This window comes from Fringilla coelebs (assembly GCF_963513975.1).
Source record: "Fringilla coelebs genome assembly, chromosome: 7".
NCBI classification, from domain to species: Eukaryota; Metazoa; Chordata; class Aves; order Passeriformes; family Fringillidae; genus Fringilla; species Fringilla coelebs.
In genome coordinates this window covers 5,848,575-5,870,990 of record NC_140035.1, presented here as the reverse complement: position 1 = coordinate 5,870,990, position 22,416 = coordinate 5,848,575, and the positions used below count along the sequence as shown (strand labels likewise).

The 22,416-nt window shown below is 40.8% G+C and overlaps 1 protein-coding gene across 1 annotated transcript in view; it reads left to right on the top strand.

Annotated features, from left to right (window-relative positions):
• The window catches only part of THSD7B (thrombospondin type 1 domain containing 7B), a gene marked incomplete at its 3' end in the record, with an annotated part of 240,130 nt that overhangs the window by 98,524 nt on the left and 119,190 nt on the right, over positions 1 to 22,416 (top strand). The window contains exons 7-11 of the mRNA XM_084209346.1: positions 7,035 to 7,226; positions 10,630 to 10,864; positions 12,552 to 12,667; positions 18,288 to 18,420; positions 19,408 to 19,511. Of these exons, the coding sequence (XP_084065472.1) occupies positions 7,035 to 7,226; positions 10,630 to 10,864; positions 12,552 to 12,667; positions 18,288 to 18,420; positions 19,408 to 19,511 (780 nt within the window). The remainder of the gene's footprint in view (positions 1 to 7,034; positions 7,227 to 10,629; positions 10,865 to 12,551; positions 12,668 to 18,287; positions 18,421 to 19,407; positions 19,512 to 22,416) is intronic.

The window sequence follows — 22,416 nt, the reverse complement described above, 5'->3', positions numbered from 1 at the left end:
TCTTTTTTTTTGAAGTAAAATGCCTGAATTCTTTCATTAAAATTATTCTCCCCTGTACAAAGGTGTGAGATGAAATAGATTCTGTACACTACTGGAGTGAACAAGTCCACTTATATTTTTTCCCTTAAAGTTTTCAAAATATATGTATATTTTATAATATTATAATACATTGAAATTATTTGTGTGATTGGTTTCTACAATATTTTGTGTTGTTTAGCATTTGGAACAAAACAGTACAGAGAAAGAAATAGAGGGACACCTGTTTCAATTACACCATAGCAGCAATTTCAACAATAAATCTTAATTGCAATCAGTCTTGATCAACCCACCTGTGTAGATTCCCTCATTTACAAGGAAGAGGGATAATGGAGAGAAAATAAGGAAAAAATTGAAAAGAAATAGAGGGGGAAAAAAAAACCCTGCAGAACACTAATATGGATTATGTTATGTTCTTATACTTGAAGTTTTCAGATTGCTGCGCTATGTTAATTATTAGGAGCAGCAGCCTGAATTTCCCTGCTTTTCTCTGGGGATACAGTCAACCCTTGTTTACTTTCAGCTGCCACTCGAGCAATTTCTCTTCCATTCAAGAGGGACTGTGCAAACAGCCGTGAGGTGCAACTAATTCTGCTTCTGTGCCCAAGCTCAGCAGGTGAAGGTGCAGCAAATTCCTTTGTTAAGGAACAACTTGTCTTTCTTGTGTGGGGTAGGAGACACACCAGAGCTGATGTCTCTGTGGGTAACCTCCTGCAGGTGTGTTGGTTGTTTTAACCTTGAGTGTGGAGATGCTGCACTGAGGTGTTCTGGGACCTTCTCTGCAGGCCTGGCAGCTGCTCACTGACGTGCCTCTCCTGTGCTGAGCTTCTGCGGAGCTTCCTTGGACTCGCAAATCAGTTTTCTTAGGTGCATTTGCATAAAGAGAGAAAAGAATTGTGGATAAACAGTCCAAATTGCAGTAGAGGATGTATAGGGAAGAAAAACAGATAGTGCTTTTTTGTCTATACTCGTCATCATCTTTTTCTCATAGCCTCTGTAATGATCACTTGGACATAGGTAAGGGACAGGATTGTGGCCAGTTATGCAGGGATTTGGGTGTGACTTCTGATTTTGTGGAGATTTTGTAACATTTTTCCAGACAATACATTACTTTCCATATTCATTATTGTTGCCTTTGTTCCTTTTTTGTACTTTTTGCCTTTACTTTTTCCTCATACTCCTGCATTGTTATTCCCTTTTTCTTCGTTGTGCATTATGTGATTAAAAATGTTTTTGTAGGGGCATTTGACCAAGTCTTTTGACTCAAAACCTTAAAGATTGTCTCATCTCTTTTGTTTTTTCCCCCCTCCAAAGAATGTCCAGGTTTATTTGTGTTTGTTTCCTCTTGTCCACCTTGAATGGCTTGTTCTATTTCACAGTTTCACCTTCTTTCAGGCTCTCCACCTCCCGTCCTCTTCATCTCTTTTGCATCCTCCTCCCCTCTGTGGGGCTCTGGTAATAGTGATGGACCAGTGCAATTAAATTTATTCCATACCCCACTGCTTCCCCTGACAAACTGACACCTCTCTTCTCTGCTGTTCTTACCTGTTGACTGGCATTAAGCAAAGTGAGCCAGGAGCCAAGATTTCAGTGGAGTGTGACATTCATCTGTGGAGATGACTGAGCATGGCAAGCCCTGGATGCTTTCTTCTCTAAAGCTGGCTGTGCACTGTGGGGAAAAAAAATAATCTGTGATGTTGTGATGAGATGAAGATGTTCAGGAGTGTTGTAAGAAATTTCTCCTATTGTAATTTGATTGTTATTGCATTTAAATGTAACATTTTCTTTAGTTGATGAGATGCCCAGGCCAGGATCCTGCCAGCACACAGTTTTTCTGCATGCACTTGCTCTCAGCAAACTGGCATGCAGTCAATAGGAATCCCTCTGAATTTACTGCTGTCTGTTGACATCTCACTCTGTTACAGGCAAGTATTTAATCAAAGTTTATTGTCATTCTTTTCTGAGATTTAAGTGGGACGTAAAATTTTACGATACGTATAGTATTTTAGATGACAGCTTCATTATTTCCACTGAATAATTTGAAATGCTACAAGGAGAAATATTGATGGCAAACTGGTAATTGTCATTAAATATGCAGCATTTTTGCAGCAGTCACTTATGCAAAAAATAAATTTTCTGAACTTCTAGGTAGCAGTGCAGAACGGTCTGAAATGCAGTTCCTTTGTCTTGGGCCTTTTCCTATCATGGAGGTCACTTGAGGCTCCAAACATGTTCAAACATGAAAACTTCAAAGTGACTTTGCAATTTTTCTTTCTAAAAAAATGAGCATGGTATCATGTTATTGAATGTCAAAAGGAGAACACCTGGTTTGTTATTGAGTTGATCTTTTGCTTCCTGCTGCCTGATGGGTTTTTTATTTTTGCTGCCTTAGTTGTCTCCTGTCCAGTGGACATTCCCTTTTTCCTGAGCCAGGAGGGATGTCTTTTGCAGGAGTAATTAAAAACTGTGTCACAGGAGATGGGCATAGCAGGTCACTGGGAAGAATGAGACAATGCACCAGAGCTGCAAGGCAGGGTGTTAAACAGACAGGTGCAGTTTATTATTGGACTGATTCCAAACAAAACATTCCTGTTGGTTCAGTGCCTCACTGTGGAGTGCATTACTCAGGACTGTGGGAGTGGCTTCTCCTTCTGGAATGCAAAAGACAATAAAAAAAAAAGTTTCTGGAAAAAAGCCAAGCTCTTCAGTTCAAGGAGGGTTTTAGGTCATTTCTTATTTTGTTTCTCTTGTTGGGAAGAATTTAGTTTGCTTTTAGGTGAATGAAAAATTCTGCTCAGGATGGTGCTTCTCTGTTACCTTGTTAAAGAATTCAAGTGAGAGACCAGTACATTAGGTCTTTGTTAGCATTTGTGAGCAACTTTGTTAGCAAATATATTTACAAAAATGCCATGCTTCTCTTCTCTTTTGTAATTACTACGCCCCAACATGAAAGAAAATGGATTAAATCTTTCCTATAAAATGCTATCTGTTGGGTATATCTTGAGTATTTAGCTTTATAATTGCTAAACTATTCAAGTACAAGGCAATCAGTTTAAAAAAATGCCATTAGAGTTGGTCAGGATGCTTGCAATAAAGCATTTTGAATAGAAATCTGTAACATTTTTCTTAACTACAGCTTCTTTTAGGAAAGCAAGCATTCAGCGAGGCTGAGAACAATCAGTGCTTAAGGCATGAAAAAAAGAGCATGTGAGAGGGATCAGCTGGGCTCTGAGGATGCTGTTTGAGTTCTTACACCTCAGGCAGATCAGAAGCTGGATCGTGTGGGTTGTGCTCTTGGGTGATGGTGTCTGGTTGTGCTCTTGCTCTCAGCTGGTGCTGGCCAGCACCCACAGGTGCTTTTCCACTGGGCGCCCTCCAGCCTGGAGAAATGCCTGGGTTTTGTGATCCAAGTGCAGGACCCAGCTCTTGGCCTTGTCAAGCCTTACACAGCTGGCCTCAGCCCTTGGATCCAGCCTGTCCAGATCCCCCTGCAGAGCCTTCCTGCTCTGCAGCAGATCCACACTCCTACCTAGTTTGATGTTGTTCATGAACTTGCTGAGAGTGCCCTCAATCCCCTTGTCCAGATCATCAGTAAAGATGTTAAACAGGGCTGGGCCCTGGGAAGCACCACTGGTGACAGCCCCAGCTGGATGTAACTCCAGTCAGCACCACTCACTGGATGTCCAGCCAGGCTTTTACCCAGCACACTGCACCAGTCTGAGCCATGAGCAGCCAGTTTCTCCAGGAATTCTGTGGGAAATGCTGTCAAAGGCTTTGATAAAGTCCAGATAGATACATCCACAGCCTTTCTTTCATCCACTGAGTGGGTCACTGTCATAGAAGGAGATCAGGTTGGTTAAGCAGGAGCTGCTTTTCCTAAATGCATGGTAGCTGGGAATGATCCCCTGGTTGTGTTGTAGGTGCTGTGTGATAGCAGTCAAGATGATCTTCTCCATCACTTTCACTGGTACTGAGGTCAAGCTGCAAGCCTGGAGATCTCTGGATCCTCCTTCCAGCCCTTCTTGTAGCTGGGTGTCACATTTCCAACCCCCAGTCACCTCTGGGACTTTCCTGGATTGCCAGGACTTCTGGTCAGAGATGGAGAGTGGTGTGGTGAGCTCTTCTGCCAGCTCCCTCAGTCCATTTGGGTGGATCTGGCCCCACAGTACACACTTCTGCATGTAGAGATTAGGGAAAGATCTAGAAAGATTATTCAGCCATATGTGAGATAAGAAATACACCTTCAAGTGGACAGTTTGGAAGCTCTTGAGAATTTAATATTCCCCTTAAATCTGCGACAATGCATAAAGCACACTTCAGCTATGTCCTGTTCTAGTATTTTTCATGGAAAATTAAAGATTATTACCTCCCTTTGTAGTATACAGTAGTTTTCTGAGAATTCTCTGCCAGGCAGCTGGTACAGAAGAAATTCCCCTTCTGCAGTAATAGAAGGCAGTGATTAAACCTGAACACGGCGAATGGAGCTATAAAGTAAATCAAAGTGAGTGTTGAATTGTGCCTTCATGCACCCGGTGGTAAACTCCTTCTGACAAAGCACAAAGCTTCCTTTCTTTGCCCAGGAACTGTGAATTGCAGCCTCTGTTTGCAGTGTTGCTGTCACCTGCTGTAAATCCAGTCTGAAAAGAAATCATGGAAGGAAGAAGTTGAAAGTGTATTTGCCCCCCTTCCCCATAGGGTGGTCACCCCACAATATGTGATATGTGAGCTTATGGGTAGAAAAAGCCACCTCAAAGGGGCACCAAGTATTTTAAATCATCTTCTGAGAGGAGTGGTTTGAGTTTTTTAAAGTCTGATTAAATCACTGGAAAGGCTCTCCTGGCTTTCAACAAGTAGTTCTTCTCTCATGCTTAGGTCTGTAGCACAGTCTGATTCATGGGAAAAAAAGGTTAAATTCAGACTTTGGTGAACATCATGGCACTTTGTGGCCATAAAGTCCTGATGTAGCAGATACCCTGAGCTGTGGATTGAGGGATGGGGCCCGTGCTCTCAGGGCCAGTGTCCCACCTCATCCCATCTGGTTCTGAAACCTGTCCCTGGCTGTCCACGTGATGCCTGTTAGTGATGGGAGAGGAGGAGGACAAGTGTTTCACCCTGCTTCACCAAAGCATGTAATCTCTTGCTGCTGCTGCACCACTGACTCCTAAACCAGCCTGCCCCGGCTGCCCCGCGTTACCTGCTGCCCTGCAGACAAGCTGTCAAACGTTAGCGGGGATTTTGATGCTTAGGTGACTTGGGAAGACAGCTGGAATAAGCCTAACAGGTTTATTTGCTGTTTTCATGTTGGTTTTTTTTCTGAAGGTAGTTCTCAGCATTAGGTGAGCACCCAAAGCAGCAGTGGTGATACAGAGGCTGGTCAAAGCGGATTCAGTTCGGTTTTCCTTGGGATGCCAATTGCAGCACCGATGGATGGGGGCTTTGTGTAGGGGGGTGGCGCAGAGACTGGGCCCACTGAGCCTTTCCAGGTGAGCAGAAAGGAAAGGGAGTATAAAACCAAAGTATTTTTAACCATATCTTGCAGTCTGATTGCCTGCTGGATCTGCTGTTCCTTCTCATAATACGCTTGAAAAGTTTTATCTGTGCCTCGAGGGTGATGAGCCTGTCTTCATTTAGGGATGCAACTGCAGATAATAGCGCTGTGCTCTTGACAGCTTTATGTGCTCACAGCCTGCCTCTCTTATTTACTCACTTGTAGATGTGGGCTCTTGTAAAAGCAGCTCAGTTTTCTACCCTCCCAGTTATAATTGCTTCCTGGGCTGCCTTGTTACAGAGCCTGTTCGTGGAGTGTGAGGTGAAAGAGGCACTTTCTGCTGTTATAATTTTTTTTTTTAATATATAATTAAGGCTGGATAGTCATTATGGTTTTTTTCCCTAGGTTCATAATTAAAGAAATCTTGAAGGAGAGGTTTGTAACTATTATAAGGGCAAAAAAGGAGGTAACGTGATGGGACCCTTTTGTTTATAAACAGTTGAGCTTCTAGAAACTTCAGCTGTAGCTGAAGTTTCTTGAGGATCCAGAAATATTAAGTAATTGAACAGTGTAGCAAAGTCAGTCATGACTGTTCATCACTTAAAACACATTTGTAAGACATTGGGTGTAATTCAGTACTAAAAAAGTTATATTTTATGAATTTTTATGAATTATAATGTCCTTGTAAATTCTATGTAATTACTCAAATTTCTTATTTAAAAAAATAGTTTCTTTTTTTTCCTTTCTAAAAACAGTAGTTCCCTGCGTTGTATTCCACATGACATTCCTCATGTGCCTTCTTTTGCTGCTCATTCTGGCAGTGGTTCTTTTGGTTGGCAGGTTTTCCCCACTGTCCTTCTTGTTGAAAGGGCTTTTGGAAAAATCCTTCTCATCAGAACGTCTGCTTTGGTCCAGGTCTCTTGGTTCATCTGCAGGAGAAAGTATTTCTCTCTTGGATGGTGGTGGCCCAATAGATTCATAATTTTAGATCTCCTAGCTTTTGGATGAGAGGCAAGAGTCAGAAATAAGAGTGGCTCATTCTGGTGAGGCTGAGGGGGAAATACCAAAACTTCTCTGGCCTACAGGAAAAAGAAATCTGACTTCTTTGGGGAACAACACAATTTGTACTGTGGAAAATAAGTTCTGTAGGTAGAGATTGCTAGAAAATATGGGGCAATTATCACTAGTTCTGTTGAGATATTACAGCTTTCTATTGATGAAATTATCTCATTCCTGTTGCTTACCTGCTTCAGAGAGTGGACTGCAGCCAAGATGTCACACACTGAGCTTGAAACATGTTTTTTTCTTCTTTGCTTTCCTGAATAAATTTTTAAGATAGTTGTTCAGGTATTACACTTTGAAGCCTGAAGCCTCACCCCATGCTGTTCTGTAGCATACTCTTCCACGGGCAGGTGGACGTGTGACATCAAGTCAGTCTGTTTGGAGCAGGCTGTGGGTATTGAACCAAGCTGTGCCTCCCTCCATGTCTTTCTTGTTTCATTTGCTCCAGGTGAAGAAGTTCCACATCACCTCTGCTCAGAGCTTCCCCGTCCCGAGGTGGTGGCTTGTGAAGTCCCCTGTGCCAGGGACTGTGTGCTCAGCGAGTGGTCCCCGTGGTCCCCCTGCTCCCACTCCTGCTCCAGCAAGAACGCCGAGGGCACTCAGAGCAGGAGCAGGTCCATCGTGGCCCTTCCAGCTGAGGGTGAGTGCTGAACATTTCTGGATAATCACTGTTCCTTCAATGCATTGACTTCCTTTCCTGAGCCAAGCTGTGTTCAGCTCAGAGCTAATCCCAATTCCTCAGGAATCAGGGATAATACTGAATGCTTGTTTCTGCTGAGACAGTAAGAGATCTTGATGGGCTGGAGTTGGTGTGTCACTTGGAGAAGTTCTGTCACACTTCCAAACTATTTACTTCAGCCTCTGAATTGCTGTCTGTTGAGGGCCTGTCTGGCTGTGAATTTGGTTCTGGAGAGCTTCATCCTCTACCAGTGAAATTGCTGCATGACAGAGTTGTCATGCAAGTGCCTTTATATGGGAACATATCAGTAATGATTTAAAACCAGTGAGCTGTGAAAAATGTTAAAATGGAAAAGGACTTGCTTACTTATTTTTTTTTAATGTAACACCTGGAATGTGTTGACCTGATTGTTGTAGTAAGTAAATAGCTCTTGATAAATACATGTCATTTTCTCTTGATCTTCATGGATGTATAATGTATGTTTTTTTGCATATTAACATCAGTGATACAGCTATTTAAATGATCCTTTTTGTATTAGAAGTGTAGTCTTCTAATTCAGTTACACATATGGTAATTAATTTATGTGTTGGTTTATCACATGGGATTTGGAAGGTCTTGGATCAAGTGCATAAAAATTCATAAAATATGAAGAGGTCCAAGAGACTAAAGCCTTGTTGACATAAAATACTTGCTAGTGCCAAAACTAGGTGCAGTTAATGCAGCAGCAAAACACTTTTAGATGCAAATCTAGTCCAGGACAAGTTCTGTTAAATGCTATTTTGTAAATTATAATCAAAGCCACCCACTGTTTCTGGGCTAATGTAAGGACTTGATCTTGCAAACCCTTACTGAATGGTCTGTATCCACATAAACATCCTCATAAGCACTTGTGAAGAAAATTGGGACCCTTCAGGATGAAAATAATTGTTGATTGAATGATAATAGCTACTACTAAAAAAGTCTATGAGCTAGAGAATAATTAAAATGAAAATACAGTTGGTTTCATATTTTCCATGGAAATAATGAATTCAAATAACAGAAAAAAACATGGAATTATGAGAGTGAAATAGTGAAGGAGTGAATTCTGGAAATACAGAAGCACGTTCATCTCAGCCTGAAAAGGCACTAACCTAAAAATGGTGTACTCTGAACTGAATACTTGAAGCTTCTCAGGAAGGAATAATTAATGATTAAAATCAAACTCCCTGACTTTTTCTGTGCATCTTTAGCAATGGTGTTACGATTTGCTGTTCAGAGTCACACATCTGTGTTCAGATAGTGACTGAAATTTGGGAGAGTGGAAGTGGAGTTAATACCATTATCACTGCAATGTTAAGGCAATTTTGGATTACCTGCTTTCTCTGCCTTTTTCATACCCAGCTCACACCTGACTTCTACAGAGCTCTGGTACCTTTGCAAGGGCCATTTTGTTTGTCCTCTGTCACTGGAAGGAGTATCAGCTGTGGCTCTACTGTTGAAGTACTTAAAGAAATTTTGGGTCATTTTCTCCAAGCTCTTTACCTGCTCCCAGAATATGATAACCAGGAAGCTGTTGGTGAAACCTGGGGGAGTTGATTTCAATCAGGTTTTAAAAGATAATTCTTTACGCAGGAAATGTCTGAAACTTGGTGTGAGAGGAGATCATGGAGCAAGCACTCCCAGCAGGTGTAAAATGAATTGTAGGAACTGCTGAACATCATAAATAATCTTTAAATGGCTACTGGAATGGCCAGGCAAGGGCATGTTGTCCTGCTTTCTTTGTACAAAAGTTATCAATGAAATGCAGAAAGTGGCCAGACCCTTGTGCTCTTTATAAAAACATCATCTCCTACTTGCAATGTTGCAGGCAAGTTTGGATAAGACATTTCTTTATATGTTAAGTTAAATCTGCCTTGTTTAGGAGAGCTTAGTTAACATATTGTAACTAACATAATATTTAAAAAGAGCCACCCTAATTTTTCCCTGGGAAGTTCAAAATTTGAGTTGAAAATGTTCTTTAGTTTTGTTTTTTTTTTTCTTACAAATGGTTCAGGCATTTTGCCATTTGCTTGTTACAATTCTTTATTTTTGTGTCTGAAACACTCAAGAAAAAGAACTGGTTTGCATTTTTCCTGCCAAGTCAGATTCTTCAGGAAATAAGCTACCTGGGACATTTTCTACTCCATCATCATACTAAACATTTCTGAGATTGAACACTGTGTGGAACAGTCCATTTTCATGAAAAGATGGATGGTAATGTGACATGATTATCCAGTGGGTTAGGTAGTTTCTCTCTTTTTCTTTTCTCACTGCTATTCATTGTGGCCATTGGGGCCTTACCTTTTTTCAGGAGGGTCAGTCCTGCAAGGCAATAGGCATCCCTTTGACATCCCTTCATCTCCTGTTGATTTTCCTAGGGTGTAAATCTCCTCTGAACCTTGTGGTATCTGTCCCCAGCATTTCAGCTCTTTCAAAACCTCCAGCACTTTGGCTGTGTACCAAGTTGTCTGGGTCCTCCCTCCTGGGGGAGAATGGTTTTGATTTTGGTAATTTTTTCTTCTTTCTTCATAAAATGACAATGCTTACTGTTAAATTTCACTGCATTACTCCATATCTTTTGAGCTAGGATCATCTGCTTTTATGGATAAATTCAGGCTGCTGGCTGGAGTGTTACAGCTTCTGGGGAGGCTCCTCAAACTCCTGTACTTTGGGGCTTTGTCACCAGCTGCTGACAAAGTGCGGCAGTTTAGCCAAATCTTTGGACACGAGTTTGAAGGATGGTCCTTCAAAGAAGTGAAGGCTTTATGCTCAAATTGTGTCTTTAAAGTTTTCTCCATCCTTGATTTGCAGATGTGGGTTTCATTTGGTGCTTCCTGCTGTCATTACAGTTCAGCTTCCTCTACTGCTGAAATCCTTAAGGCAACACGTGAATAGAGTCCAAATATGAGAGAGAGATGTTCCTTCTTGGGAGATTAGCAAGGAGAATGAACATAAAAATAATGCTTAATTCGTCTTTAAACCTGATTGCATGTTTGCTGAGTGATACTGGCATTTAAATGGAATTAACTTAGCTGTGTGTAGGAGTTATTGATAAAGTAACTCAGAAATACGCTTTGCCTGTTTTTGTTTCCATTATGCATTGGAATACAATTTTATGCAAGGCTAGTTTAATGAGGAAACAATATTTTAGAAGGTTGTTATTGCAGCCATAAAGGTCAACAGCTTTATTTAGGCTTTATTTATATATATATATATATTTTTTTTTTTTACGGGGGGAAAAAGAGAAGGTATTGTGCAAACCTGACTTTTTAAAAACATTTGTCTGCATCTTCCTTTTGCCACACACTGTGAGATGAAGATATGGTGTTCTCTTTACCCTTTCCAGGTGGAAAAGCCTGTCCCCCTGAGCGAGCCCTGCAGGAGCAGCGTGCCTGCAACGAGCACCCGTGTGTGCATTTCTTCTGGGAGGCGTCCCCCTGGAGCTCCTGCTCCGAGGACGTGCTGGGCACTGCGCTCAACGCCACCTCCAGCTGGAGCGGGGAGCCCGCCTGTGGGGTGGGCATTCAGACAAGGAAAGTCTTCTGCAGGAAGAGCAGCTCTGGCCAGGTCACTCCCAAAAGGTATTTAAAGAAAGCTCACTAGTATTTATAATATATATGATGCATAAAGGCGTTTTCAGCAAGTGTGTGGATTCTGCAGCGTTGAAATAATTTAATTTCAGGACTAACTCTCCATCTACTGTTGTAGTACTACTCCATCCCTGTAAAGAAACCAAATATCCAGCCCATTTTAACTTTCCATGTAAATGCAGGGAAAAAGCATGCTTTTAGTGAGGGAGATTTTTTTGCTGTAGCTCCTGTGCTACTCTAATTTACAGTTTCCTGCAGATATTTTCCCTGAAGGACAGGTGTGAGGAAAATATGAAATACATTTGAATATAATGTTCAGCAACTCCTTATTAGCAGTGCTCTAATCAAATAGAAAAAGTAAATAGATTTTGCATTATATTTACACTCCAATAAGGCAGTACCATATGTGTGATCTATATTGTTCACTTGGTTTATATAACCTCCATCATGTGATAGCAACCCAGTAAAATTGCATATTCTGCAGTAGAAATACCCCAATTTTTGCTTTGCTTTACTAAATGAGGAAAATAAGTAGCACAGATGTTTTCCTTAACATGGAAAAAATCAAGATGTTGCTAATTATTTTTGTACCATTAATGAGTTTAGAGACTTAGAACTGAGTTTCCTTTCCTGTTGTAACTCTCAAAACAATGCTGTTTGTGTAAGCAGACTGTGCTGATTTCAGTAGAGTTAATTAACATTCTTTATGTTAATGGGGTTAATTAAATAAAAGGAAAGAAATCTGGTATTTGTGTATGTCTCAAATGCATTGATAAGCTTGAACTTTACCTAATTAAACATATTGTTTATAGAGTTATGTAATGCCTAAAATAGTTGTTTGTCCCCTCCACTCTTGAGATGGTGTAAGAGGAAATGGAACTGAAGGGAGTGAGTAAACACTTAAGTAGCTGATTCATGGTTTAAACATTTTTTTTTCTTGTATAGATTAATGGCACATTCTTCTTTCAAATGGGATGTTTTTGGGTTGCATGCATTACCAAGTATTGTTGAGTGATCTTCTTGATAGAAATTAATAAGGAGTAAGAAAAAGAGTAATTCCCTTCCTGTTCAGGCACTTGATCTGCGAGATCTGACAGATCCCATAAAATTGTCCCTTTTCTGTTCTTCAAGTCCTCATATATCAAATGTGTCTGAAACTTTTACTAGAATGTGTATGACATGTTTTCCATGTAGGAGTTAAAAATGAATGAAGAAAATCACAGAGCTCTTTGTACTGTATTGCGCTTGAAACTATTTTTGTGTTCCTTGGAGGTTGAAAGTTGAGGAATATGTCATCAGCCCTCACAGACAGGTGGTTTGAAGGCTGTTGCATGTTGTGCTTAAACAAGACTACTTTATAAACATAACTACTCACTTTCTGTGGTAACAAATATATTTTTTTTACTCCCATAAGCTTTGTGGTTTTGATGTCACAGACAGAGCTACATTTAGCCTGCAGTCATCAAGCCAAGCTCCCCATTTTTAAAAGCAATTATTATTTTTTTTAATCCTTGAAGCGTAATAAACTCAGCTGAGTTGCGTGAGTGAAAAGAAAAATAAGGCTTGCTTTGGCCAGGAGTGGTGTCTTTGAAATGGCAGTGTGCTCACAACCCTGTGAAAGTCTTAGGAATGGAATCTTTCTCCATAGTTTTAAGTTTTTATTTTGTTTTATCTGCAGGTGTCTGGAGTCCCTCCGGCCCGAGGCGGCGCGGCCGTGTCTCCTCCCCTGCAGGAAGGACTGTGTTGTTACACTGTTCAGTGAGTGGACACCTTGCCCCACAGCCTGTCAGCCTGGTAAGCCTTAAAGAAGTCAAAATTTGGGGGAAAAATTAGAGCATTGGCCTAGAAACATGTGGCAGATGAAGTTCACACCGATCTAGTAATTTTTAGGGCATTCATCTGTGTGAATTTTGGACCTGAGCATTTTGAACCTTGACTTCTGAGTTGTCGTTCTTGGGCAGGTGGGATCCTTGTGAGCAGCTTTGGAGATGTAAATTCTCTTTGCCTGGAAAAAAATCCTTCTGGGTTTCTGCCTTCAGAGTCAGAACTCCAAAGCCCCTGTGCTGTGTGGCTGCACATGGAATTGCATATTGCATATTGCAATTACATATGAAATGTCGTTTTCTCTACCATATTGTAATGTCCTCCTGTGCTTTGTGGTTTTTCAAGGGCCAAACATCTTTGATCTTGTTGGTTAACTTTGAGGTATGACGAGTGTACAACAAAGTTTCTTTATAATCATCTAGTGTTGGGTTTTCTGACGAATTCGTGTTTCATTAATTGTTCAGATGAAAGTCTGCTCAGTTATCAGAATACTTCATTATTGTTGGTACCTTCCTTGCCCTTCAAAGATTATCAGTTGATGCTTTAGCATAGTCCTTGTTATATTTTACAGGAAAATGAGTTGCTTTCTAAAACAGTGAATCCTGTTTTAATTAGCAATTTATTTTTAGACTTTAAATGAGCTGCCTATGAAGGAGTAGAATAAATTACCTGGTAAATTACTTTGTTTATTAAATAATAGTCTACAATTAAAATGAGAAGAAATTAATTATTTAACCTCCTTGGCAGTGTTATCATTTTAATATAATTCTAAATTAAAACTTCTTAGATGAGGGAGTTTGTTTTTTGCTAAATCTGTTATTGATATGGCTGCATTGCAAGATTTTTTTTTTTTAATTTGCATTGCACAATTAAAACCTCAGCATGGTAATGAAATTTCAAAGCCACTATACATACGTGAGTTGTTAGAGGTGTTGTGGTTTTTTTATAGAAAAGTTGTATTTAATGAAAGCAATATACAGATGGTGAATTACTAATCAGATCAAGCAGGAACAGGTATTGCCTGGCAGATTTAAAATTAATTGTGTACCAGCATAAGATCAGAACTTAGACAAACATGAAATCACTAAATCAGCTTTACACAGAACTTCACCAGTTGAGCTGTTTGTAGTTTATCTGAGGAAATACATCCAAGTTTACCATCTCACAATAAAGACGCTGACATTTTCCCTACATTTAAATGTCATCAGACAACCGTCTGTCTTCTGGCAGAAGATTATCTCTTGCCTCAGGAGTGCAGGCAGCACTGAACTTAGGGCAGTAACAGATGGGTGGACAGCATAATTCACAAAGGAAGTGCCACTGAGTCCCAGCACCTGTTGGGGAGGCAGGAGCAGGGAGGTTGTTGCAAGTTATTGATTCTCTGCCATTTCGGATACTTAGAGGTGGCAACTGTCTGCTGCAGTCTTCTGTAACGTATCTGTTTTACCTGGGCTTTGAGGATGGATTGAAAAAAGAATCAAAGAAGCAGTAGGGTGGTTTCAGGATATGAATGGTTTGAATGAGCAGCTGGTGGATTTTCCTCTGTAACCTGCTTTCCTGGGGGTGAAGGTGGCCTGGAGAGGTAACTGCTTGGATGAGGTACTCCCTGGTCTGTCAGCAAAGATTTAAAACAGGGAGATTAAAAAAAGCAAACAACTAACAATAAATAACATTTTTCATCTTCCTTCTCAAAATAGATGGTACCTGTAAGTACCTCTTCTCTTCTGGGCATTGGATGTCCGGGAGGAAGGTTAGAAATTTCAATTACTTAATTCTCTGAACAAGTTTACATGAAATGTTAGATAGCAGCTGTCCTATTTTTCCCCATGCCTTAAATCAGATTTGAAATGAGATGGGGTAAAAGTGGATAAAATGCATGGTGTGCCACAGTAAGAAGTTCCAACAACCTCTACCTTGTGTCAGACAGTCCATGATCTGCCACTTCTGATCCTCATAAACACAAAACCAGAACTGGTCAAAGTGGAAGACTTAAGAGATTTTATCTCTACAGAAGTATTGGAGATGGCACTAATTTTGGTGACTAAAATCCCAGAAAATCTCAGAAAATTTGTTTTGTTTTTAGTGTGAGTCTCGTGTTGACCAGACTCCGGCTTTCCATCTGCTGAGGATCAGAGTGGGAAGCTGCACCTGATACAGCACATGTCCCAGGAGTGAAGAGGGATTTTGTCCCTCACTGAGAATGGTGGTGCAGCTCTGTGACCCCTGGGGTGAAAGACAGAGGAAGGAAGGATGCAAGATCCAGGGAGGAGTAAGAGTGAGTTGGTAGGAGTTGTGTGGCTCTGTAAAGGAGGAGAATGGAGGCTGGTGGCACAGGAGGGAGGAGTGGAAGCAGAGGTAAGGAACCCCTGAAATTCTCAAACAGCATTATCTGAGTTGCAAAGTCAAGGACAGAGAAGTTAAGATGGTCCTGAGATCCTGAGTCTTGACTTTGTTTCAGGAGGGCCAACAGTCATAGCCATGCTGGAAATCAGTTTGCTTTTAAAAGGACAGTCCTCCACAGTGCTAGTACTCTGGAAAAATCAGGCTATAGCAATTTTAACTGAAACATAAAAATTATGCTCATTAACATTTGTAAGGAATGCTATAGAAAACCCAGTGAGAAAATTCAATTTTGAAAATGGGGTTTGAGTAAGGTGCAATAAATGTTGAGGATAATTTAGTTTCTTGAGGTGGAGAAAATGACTGTGGGAAGCTCATTTAGATTTGGTACTGATTAATAGGAAGGAAATGGGTAAGATTCGAATGGTGGTAGATAATTTGAATGAAAATCATCACAAAGTGATAGAGTTCATGATTCTTGGAGAGGAAGGATGGCAATATCAACATGACATTAGAAAAAAATACAGACTTCAACAAACTGCAGGAATTGCTATCTACACCTCTTGGAACTTGTTCTATGCAGACAGGAGTACAGAAGACCTGGAAGCTCCAAGAAAGCCTCTCCAGAGGGCTGAAGCCCTACTGGACTGTAATTCCTGTTCTGAAACTGTGCTAATAGCAAGCCAGTGCCACTGGGGAGCAAGGCATGTGTAGGTCTGTATGTGATTTGCAAGTTCCAGGTTCAAACCATGAAGAGGAGGACCACACACATCTAGAGGAGCTCTTTTATATCTCACTATCAGAGCTGTTCAGGTTCTTGTTTCCTTTTTGATTGTCATATTGTTTCACAAAGATTGGAATCAAGAATGCAAACTAAGCTGGAGGATATTAGGCAGTGAAAATTGCATAAATGGATTAAAAATAAGGAGGCACTGAATCAAATGTACATTCTGAGAAATGGGGGAGGTACAACATGGGGAATGTGCAGTTGTTGCCATTGTTTCCTGTCTGCAGCCAGGAGAAAGGTGGGCTAAGGAGTGTTTCCAATGAGTAGCTGTTCCCATGTCATTGAGGTTGTGTGAATAAGAAGGAAGTAGTAAAGTAATGCCAGAGCATCAAGTGACTCTCTCATGGGTGAGAAATTAGGTCTTAAAAAACTAAAACTCAGTTCAGTAATTACAAGGCAGACCAAACCAAAACTCTCCCTCTCACCTCTGCTCCTCTAAAAAGAAAGGTCAAGAAAATTGTAGATTACTCACCCTAGCTTCATTATGTAGAAAGCTGCAAGAACAAGTTATTGCTCAAGATACAAACATTTTAAGAAGCAGATTGTAATAAACTGGCCAGTAAGGATTTATTGAGAACAAATTGTGCCCAATAAATTTGATCTCCTCTTTTTTTTGACAGAGTTGCTGTTCTAATTAGGGGAAGTGGTAGATTTTTGACACATTAAACTTTTGTAAAGAAGCTGAGGAACAGTGGCTTAAATTAAATCACTCTTAAATGGGAACTCAGCTGCTTGAAAAATCTCACAGTGGATATCACAGTGAAAATAGTCTGTGTGTCCTTTGCTGCCTGTTGCAGTGTATTGATGCACACTGATAAGATCCTCTGAGCCTTCTCTCTAAGCTGAAGAGTCCCAGTTTTCCTGGCCTCTTCTGTGTGTCAAGTGCTCTGCTCCCTAGTCTTTGTGGCCTCAGGCACCTCTGGAGATGCAATGGACTACAAAACGAATGGAAGTCAGCAGTTAGAAATGCTAAAACTCACACCAGGCTTGTCAAATTCCAGGCATGTTGTATGTGAGACCCCCGAGGGGTCACTGCACTGTGCCCTGGGCAGGCTGCAGCTCCTTGGGAGCAGTGTGGAAGTGAGCAATGAGAGGGAATTGAATTGGACCTACAAAGTTGGGTTTGCTTAGTTTAGAGAGGGAAAGACTTAGAATAGATGCAAGCCCTTGCAATTTTGTAAATGTTATGCATTAGGTGACAGGATAAACTTTTTCCTTCATGTAGTGGAGAGAAGATAAAAAAGTTTAATTTCCAGGAGTGATGGTGTGGGCTAGATTTTAAGAAAAGGCTCTTTGTGAGGCTTTACAAGCAGCAAATCAGGCTGTGAAAGGAGACTGTAGGAAGGTGTAGAGCTGCCTCAGGGAGTGGCTGTGAAAGCAGCAGGAAAGGATTTCTCTGGATGTGCTTTTCCTGCACCAGGGCAGCAGCTGTGCTGAGCAGCCTCTTGCCAGCCCAGTGTCCCTTTGCAGGGATCTCCCAGTGCTGGCACATGTGCCAGTGGAAGCTTGGATGACTTGGTATTTTTAAAGTCAACATTTTTCTTGGATCTGGGCTTGTGCTTTGTGCTCATGATGTGCCTTCTAAGTTTTCCTTCTATTCTGCTACATTGTAATTTTGCTCTGCAGCTTTGCTCTTATTCTGAGCTGGAAAAATAATACTTCTAGTGGGCTATTGGCCCACTATGCTTTTCTCTTTCACACATATTTGATGAAGTCTATTATTTAAAGCTTTTTACATGGTCTGTAGCATCCATTAAGGAGTTCTCCTGAGATACTTTTTTACTTTTCTAGCACCTGTTTTTGAAGTGTGAGTACAGTACCCAGAGAATGCCATATGCAGTGGTTAAACCAGCTCTCAGTTTGCTCTTACCACTTACACAGCCAGGGATTGTGTTTGCTTTAGCTGTAGAGACAAATAGATAAATCTTGTTCTTGTCTTTCCTGCTGCATTCTGTGCATGGATTTTGTGAACTGTGTTTCCAGATGGATTGGTCTTGCATCAACTCAGGTTAAGTAGGGAGTTAGCCTCTGTTGGTTGCAATGGTTTTTCCATCAGGAAGTTATCATCTCTGATTTCTAGAGCCATAAAGATGGGTTACTGGTAGCAGCCTGAGACCACCTGAATGTGTTCTCAGAAACAAAACCTTCCTTTATGACAGTTTGTTTCTTTGGCTTTTATTCTTATTCCAGTTAAGGTGTTTATCTCTTATTTATTTATTGTCTTACTTGATTTGGTGTTCTGTTAAACAGATGTTTTTTGATGCATTTCTTAGGCTGTTGATTTATCATCCTTCCAGCTGCTGTCCTGCTGAACTACTGGTAATTTTAAAAGAAGAAATGTTAAAGTGCTCATAGTTTCAAAATATAAATGAAACACAGAGCATGTTTCTAACCAAGGCAGCTAAATCATTAACTTGGGATGACAACCATGTCTGAAAGACAACTCTTTTTTTTGCTTTGCAGGCAATGCCACTGCAGTTAAGCAGTCCCGGTACAGGATTATCCTTCAGGATTCTGCCAGTGGGGGACAGCCATGTCCAGACACCTTGTATGAGGAAAGAGAATGTGAAGATGTTCCCATCTGTCCAGTGTTTAGGTAACAACTGTTAGCTTGGAATCAATCTCTAGGGTGTGTCCCCTTCTCCCGAAATGACTCTTGTCCTGCACAATTTTCACCAGAAAAATAGCATAATTTTGGAAAATGCAGAGTTTAAAACAAGTAATGTGCCTTGAAAAATGTGTAAAAGTAGAGTGCAGGCTGGAGATTTCAGTAGATCTGGCATCATCAGAAGAAGTACAAACAGACTCAGCTCCTAAAAATAGTAACCTCAGGGTCTGATATATGTAAGGAAGCTGTTACTGGGAACTCCCCCCTCACTGTATTTAAAAATCAATGTAAGCTATTTTGGGACCACAAGCCCTAGAGTGCCTGAATCATAATTGCATGGTTATTGCAGAAACTCTTGTCTTTTCCCCTGGTACTCTCTCCAGTGAATAATACACACTTAAAAAGTTCTGATTAGACAAATAATACTATAGAGCAGTTACTCACTGCTCCTCATTAAGGTTCTGTGGCCCATCTGTTGTGCAATATTAGTAAATAGAAAAGCATTATACCTTTGCATATGAATCTCCAGCCTGCACATCCCATGGAAGATGGTCCTGGAGCAGAGTGTGGAGCTGAAGGCAGTGCCAGGCAGGAGACAAAATGCTCTGCTCTGTCTGGTGCCATGGAAAGATGCTTCCCATGGCTGTCCCACCTGTGAGCATGAAAAGCAGACTGGGAACAACATCAGCTGTATGAGAGCAGGAGGAGAGCCTGGTGACAAAGCCACTGGAGCCATTTCCTGTGTATCTTACCTAACTTTGAAACATGCCCTGCAAGATGAGAAAGGGGAACATTGTTGGACAAGGACGTGCCTTCCTAGAAGGTGAACCTGGCATCTGAATTGCAGCTCCCAGTGCTTGTGTCAGGAGTAATTACAGCTTTGTGACTCCAAATGATTGGTCACTGGAGTTTGTGCTGAGATTTGTTGCCTGTTTTCCAGTTTCAAGCATTTCATTGTTGGCTGTTCTGCTGCAGGTGGAGGAGCCACCGCTGGAGCCCCTGTGTGCTGGTGCCAGCCTCGGTGCGCCAGGGCCCGCCGGGGCAGAGCGAGCCCTGTGGGCACGGCCTGCAGTCCAGGGGTAAGAGTCTCCATCCTGCCCCCAGGGCTAAAGGTGGTGGATATATGGCATTTGAGTCTTTGCTCTTTTGCAGTAGGTAATTCGGAAACTAACTGAAGTACTTTATGAAATAAAGTGCTTTGGGAACTGCTTCCATTATAGAGTTGTTCTGCTGTTCTGGGCATTAAAGTGTCTAGTTAGGACTTAGATCTCCTCCTAACACAATAGCTTGGAGTATAGGAGGAGATCTGTCCTTGGTGTTCAAATATCTTAACCTGCTTTTCTGCCTAAAGCTGAAGTGTGTGAGCTTTTAATGAATTATCTATAGTCCTTTATGAAGTAATCCATTCCTTATGCTAAAAATGGAAAGTATAATTTCCTAATGATTTTGAATTTTACTAATGATTTGCCTGAGGCCTGATTTTCATTAAGACTGTTGAAGAAGTTCAGCATGGATAAAGGCTTTGGGCTCCTGCCCTTGGCATAATTAAGCACTTAGAAATTAGTGGTCCCATTGTATGAACAGAAATGTTGAGAAGAATGTTCAGAGTATGCATCAGTCTGTAGTGGTGCCTGCAGATGGCTGGAGATGTGGTTGTTATCAGTCTCCTGGGAAATACAATGAAACCTTTAACAAAAGATTATTTTTATTGAAAAAAAAATTTCTATACAGGTATGCTAACTGAGGAAACTTGACATAATAATTTACTCCTTCACAAAGGTAGAAGCTATTCTTTAAAGATGAAATGAATTTCTTATATAATTTGGAAACAAAGGAAAAGAAAGAAAAGCCCTGACAGTATGTGGGATGTATCTGAAAGAAGAAATGTGTTTTAAACTAAAACTCAAAGGAGTAAATATCTTTAACTAGGTTTTGACCACAAACCTTTCTACAAGGTTTTCAAATCTGTAAATTGTATTGTTCAGTCTGTGTGAAGGGATGGTAATCTTTATGTTCTAGTGGGTGCATGAACTTTGTGTTAATCTTACTCTGACAGAATTAGAAGTATAATAGAAGAGTATCACACTTTTACTGTGTGGAGAGCCCTCCAGTAATTACCTAGGCTATGTGCTGTTCTAGGGTAATTGTGAAAAACCTACCTGCGTGAGTTTAAGCAAAAACAGTTTCAGTGCCACATTCACTTTTTTTGTAATTAACTGTAGCTTTTGTAACAGCTTCGGTTTTCATAATTACATGTATTGGTAGAACCACTCTGCTGGGTATTATTAAAGATGAGTGAGGTCTCAGGAAAAGGAGATCTCAGCTGAAACCCATGGAAGAAGATTTTTAAAGATATTTTATATGTACAGGAGATCTCTAACTCTGGCCATACTGTGTTTGGAAAAGAAACTGCTGGGTTTTCAGCAGGTCTGTATCTTATCTGTAGAAGTGTTTAGTAAGGGAAACTTTCATAAGGTTTTGTTAATACCTCTCCTTGCTGGTGCTTGAACTCCTCAGGAGTGTGCAGAGTGTGCTCTGTGTTGTCAGGGAGCAGCCCTCTAGGCAGGGGAGGTGTTTGCTTGCATGCCTTGCAAGGGCTCTTCAGCTTGTAAACCTCAACACTGGAGGACTTCTGATCCTGTCATTCTTCACTGGAAAGGCGTTTTGGACATATTTTTGAATTGCCATGTGAGGTGAGGCTGGGGATTTGGGTTTATTCAGCCTGGAAGAGTGTCTAGTGTGGAGTTCACAGACAAGATGGAGCCACACTTCCCAGAGGTGTACAGTGAATTAACAGAAGTCACAGGCTGGAGTGAGAGAAACTCTCAGTTTGCCCAGAGAGACTGTAGATAGCTTGGAGATACTGAACACTCCACAACAAAAGGTCTTGAGCAGTCTTTTCTAACTTGGAGGTTGATCCTGCTTGGAGCAGGCACTGGATCCTCAGAGGTCCCTTCTGTCCTAAATTACCTTGTATGATACTGTAAGTCTGTGAGTGTTTTCAGGGAAATCTGGGCCATCACTGGAAGAATCCCAGGTGTAAGAAATAGATGCTGCCATCCTCCAATATTCAGGCATCCTGTGAATGAGCTTGCATTCGAGGTATCACCACCACTCCCCACAGTAATTGCATTACACAAAGTACAGCATCTTTAGCCAGTAAGTGCTTCTTCTCCAAAGAGTATTCATAGGAATTTGGCTGGTTCCTTTTTTGCCATGTGACAGCAATTACCCTTTTACTTCTGAAGATAATCAGTCTCACTGTTCCTTGGAGCATCCATTTTTTAGATTTTTTTTCCTCTCCATACCCTGACTGTTGTATAAAAAAGAGGATTTTAGTTTTCAGTGACTGTCATATCTAGCCAATTATATAAGAACATTGAATTCATATAAATTATTTCTAAAGAAAAAAAAGTATGTGTTTATGTGTACCTATTTAGGACAATGACTGTACTCATGGAAAATGAGGTTTGAAATTACTTTCAAGCTCTGTTCTTTCTCTCAGCTAGATTCTGAGATAGATAGTTAGAGATCCTGTTCCATGAGTATTTTCACTGAAATTGCATGTAAACGTGCTGCATAATATGCAGAAGATATCAGAGTTTGTCTGTGAATAATAAGCAGAATAGCCAAGGAGATGACAGCTGTCTGAAGCTGCAGTTTTTTAAGGGTTTTTATCTTGGAAAGATATTACACTAATTACAATAGCCTTTCATTTTTTATGTCAGCTTCGATGGACTAACTTATTCAGCAAGCAGTGCCATAGGAAAAAGAAAGGTAGCCTTTAAAACTAATAAATATAGATGTTATTTAAACTTAGTTGAGGCATGATTGGCAAAAAGCCCCCAAGACAGGGCACTCAAATAAAACAGGGTGAGGATGTTGCTTGACAGTTACATAACTATCAGTAAATGAGGAGCTTTGCAAACTCTTGTGTTGCTGTACAGCTGTCATTTGCCTTCACCAGGGACTAATTTACTCGGA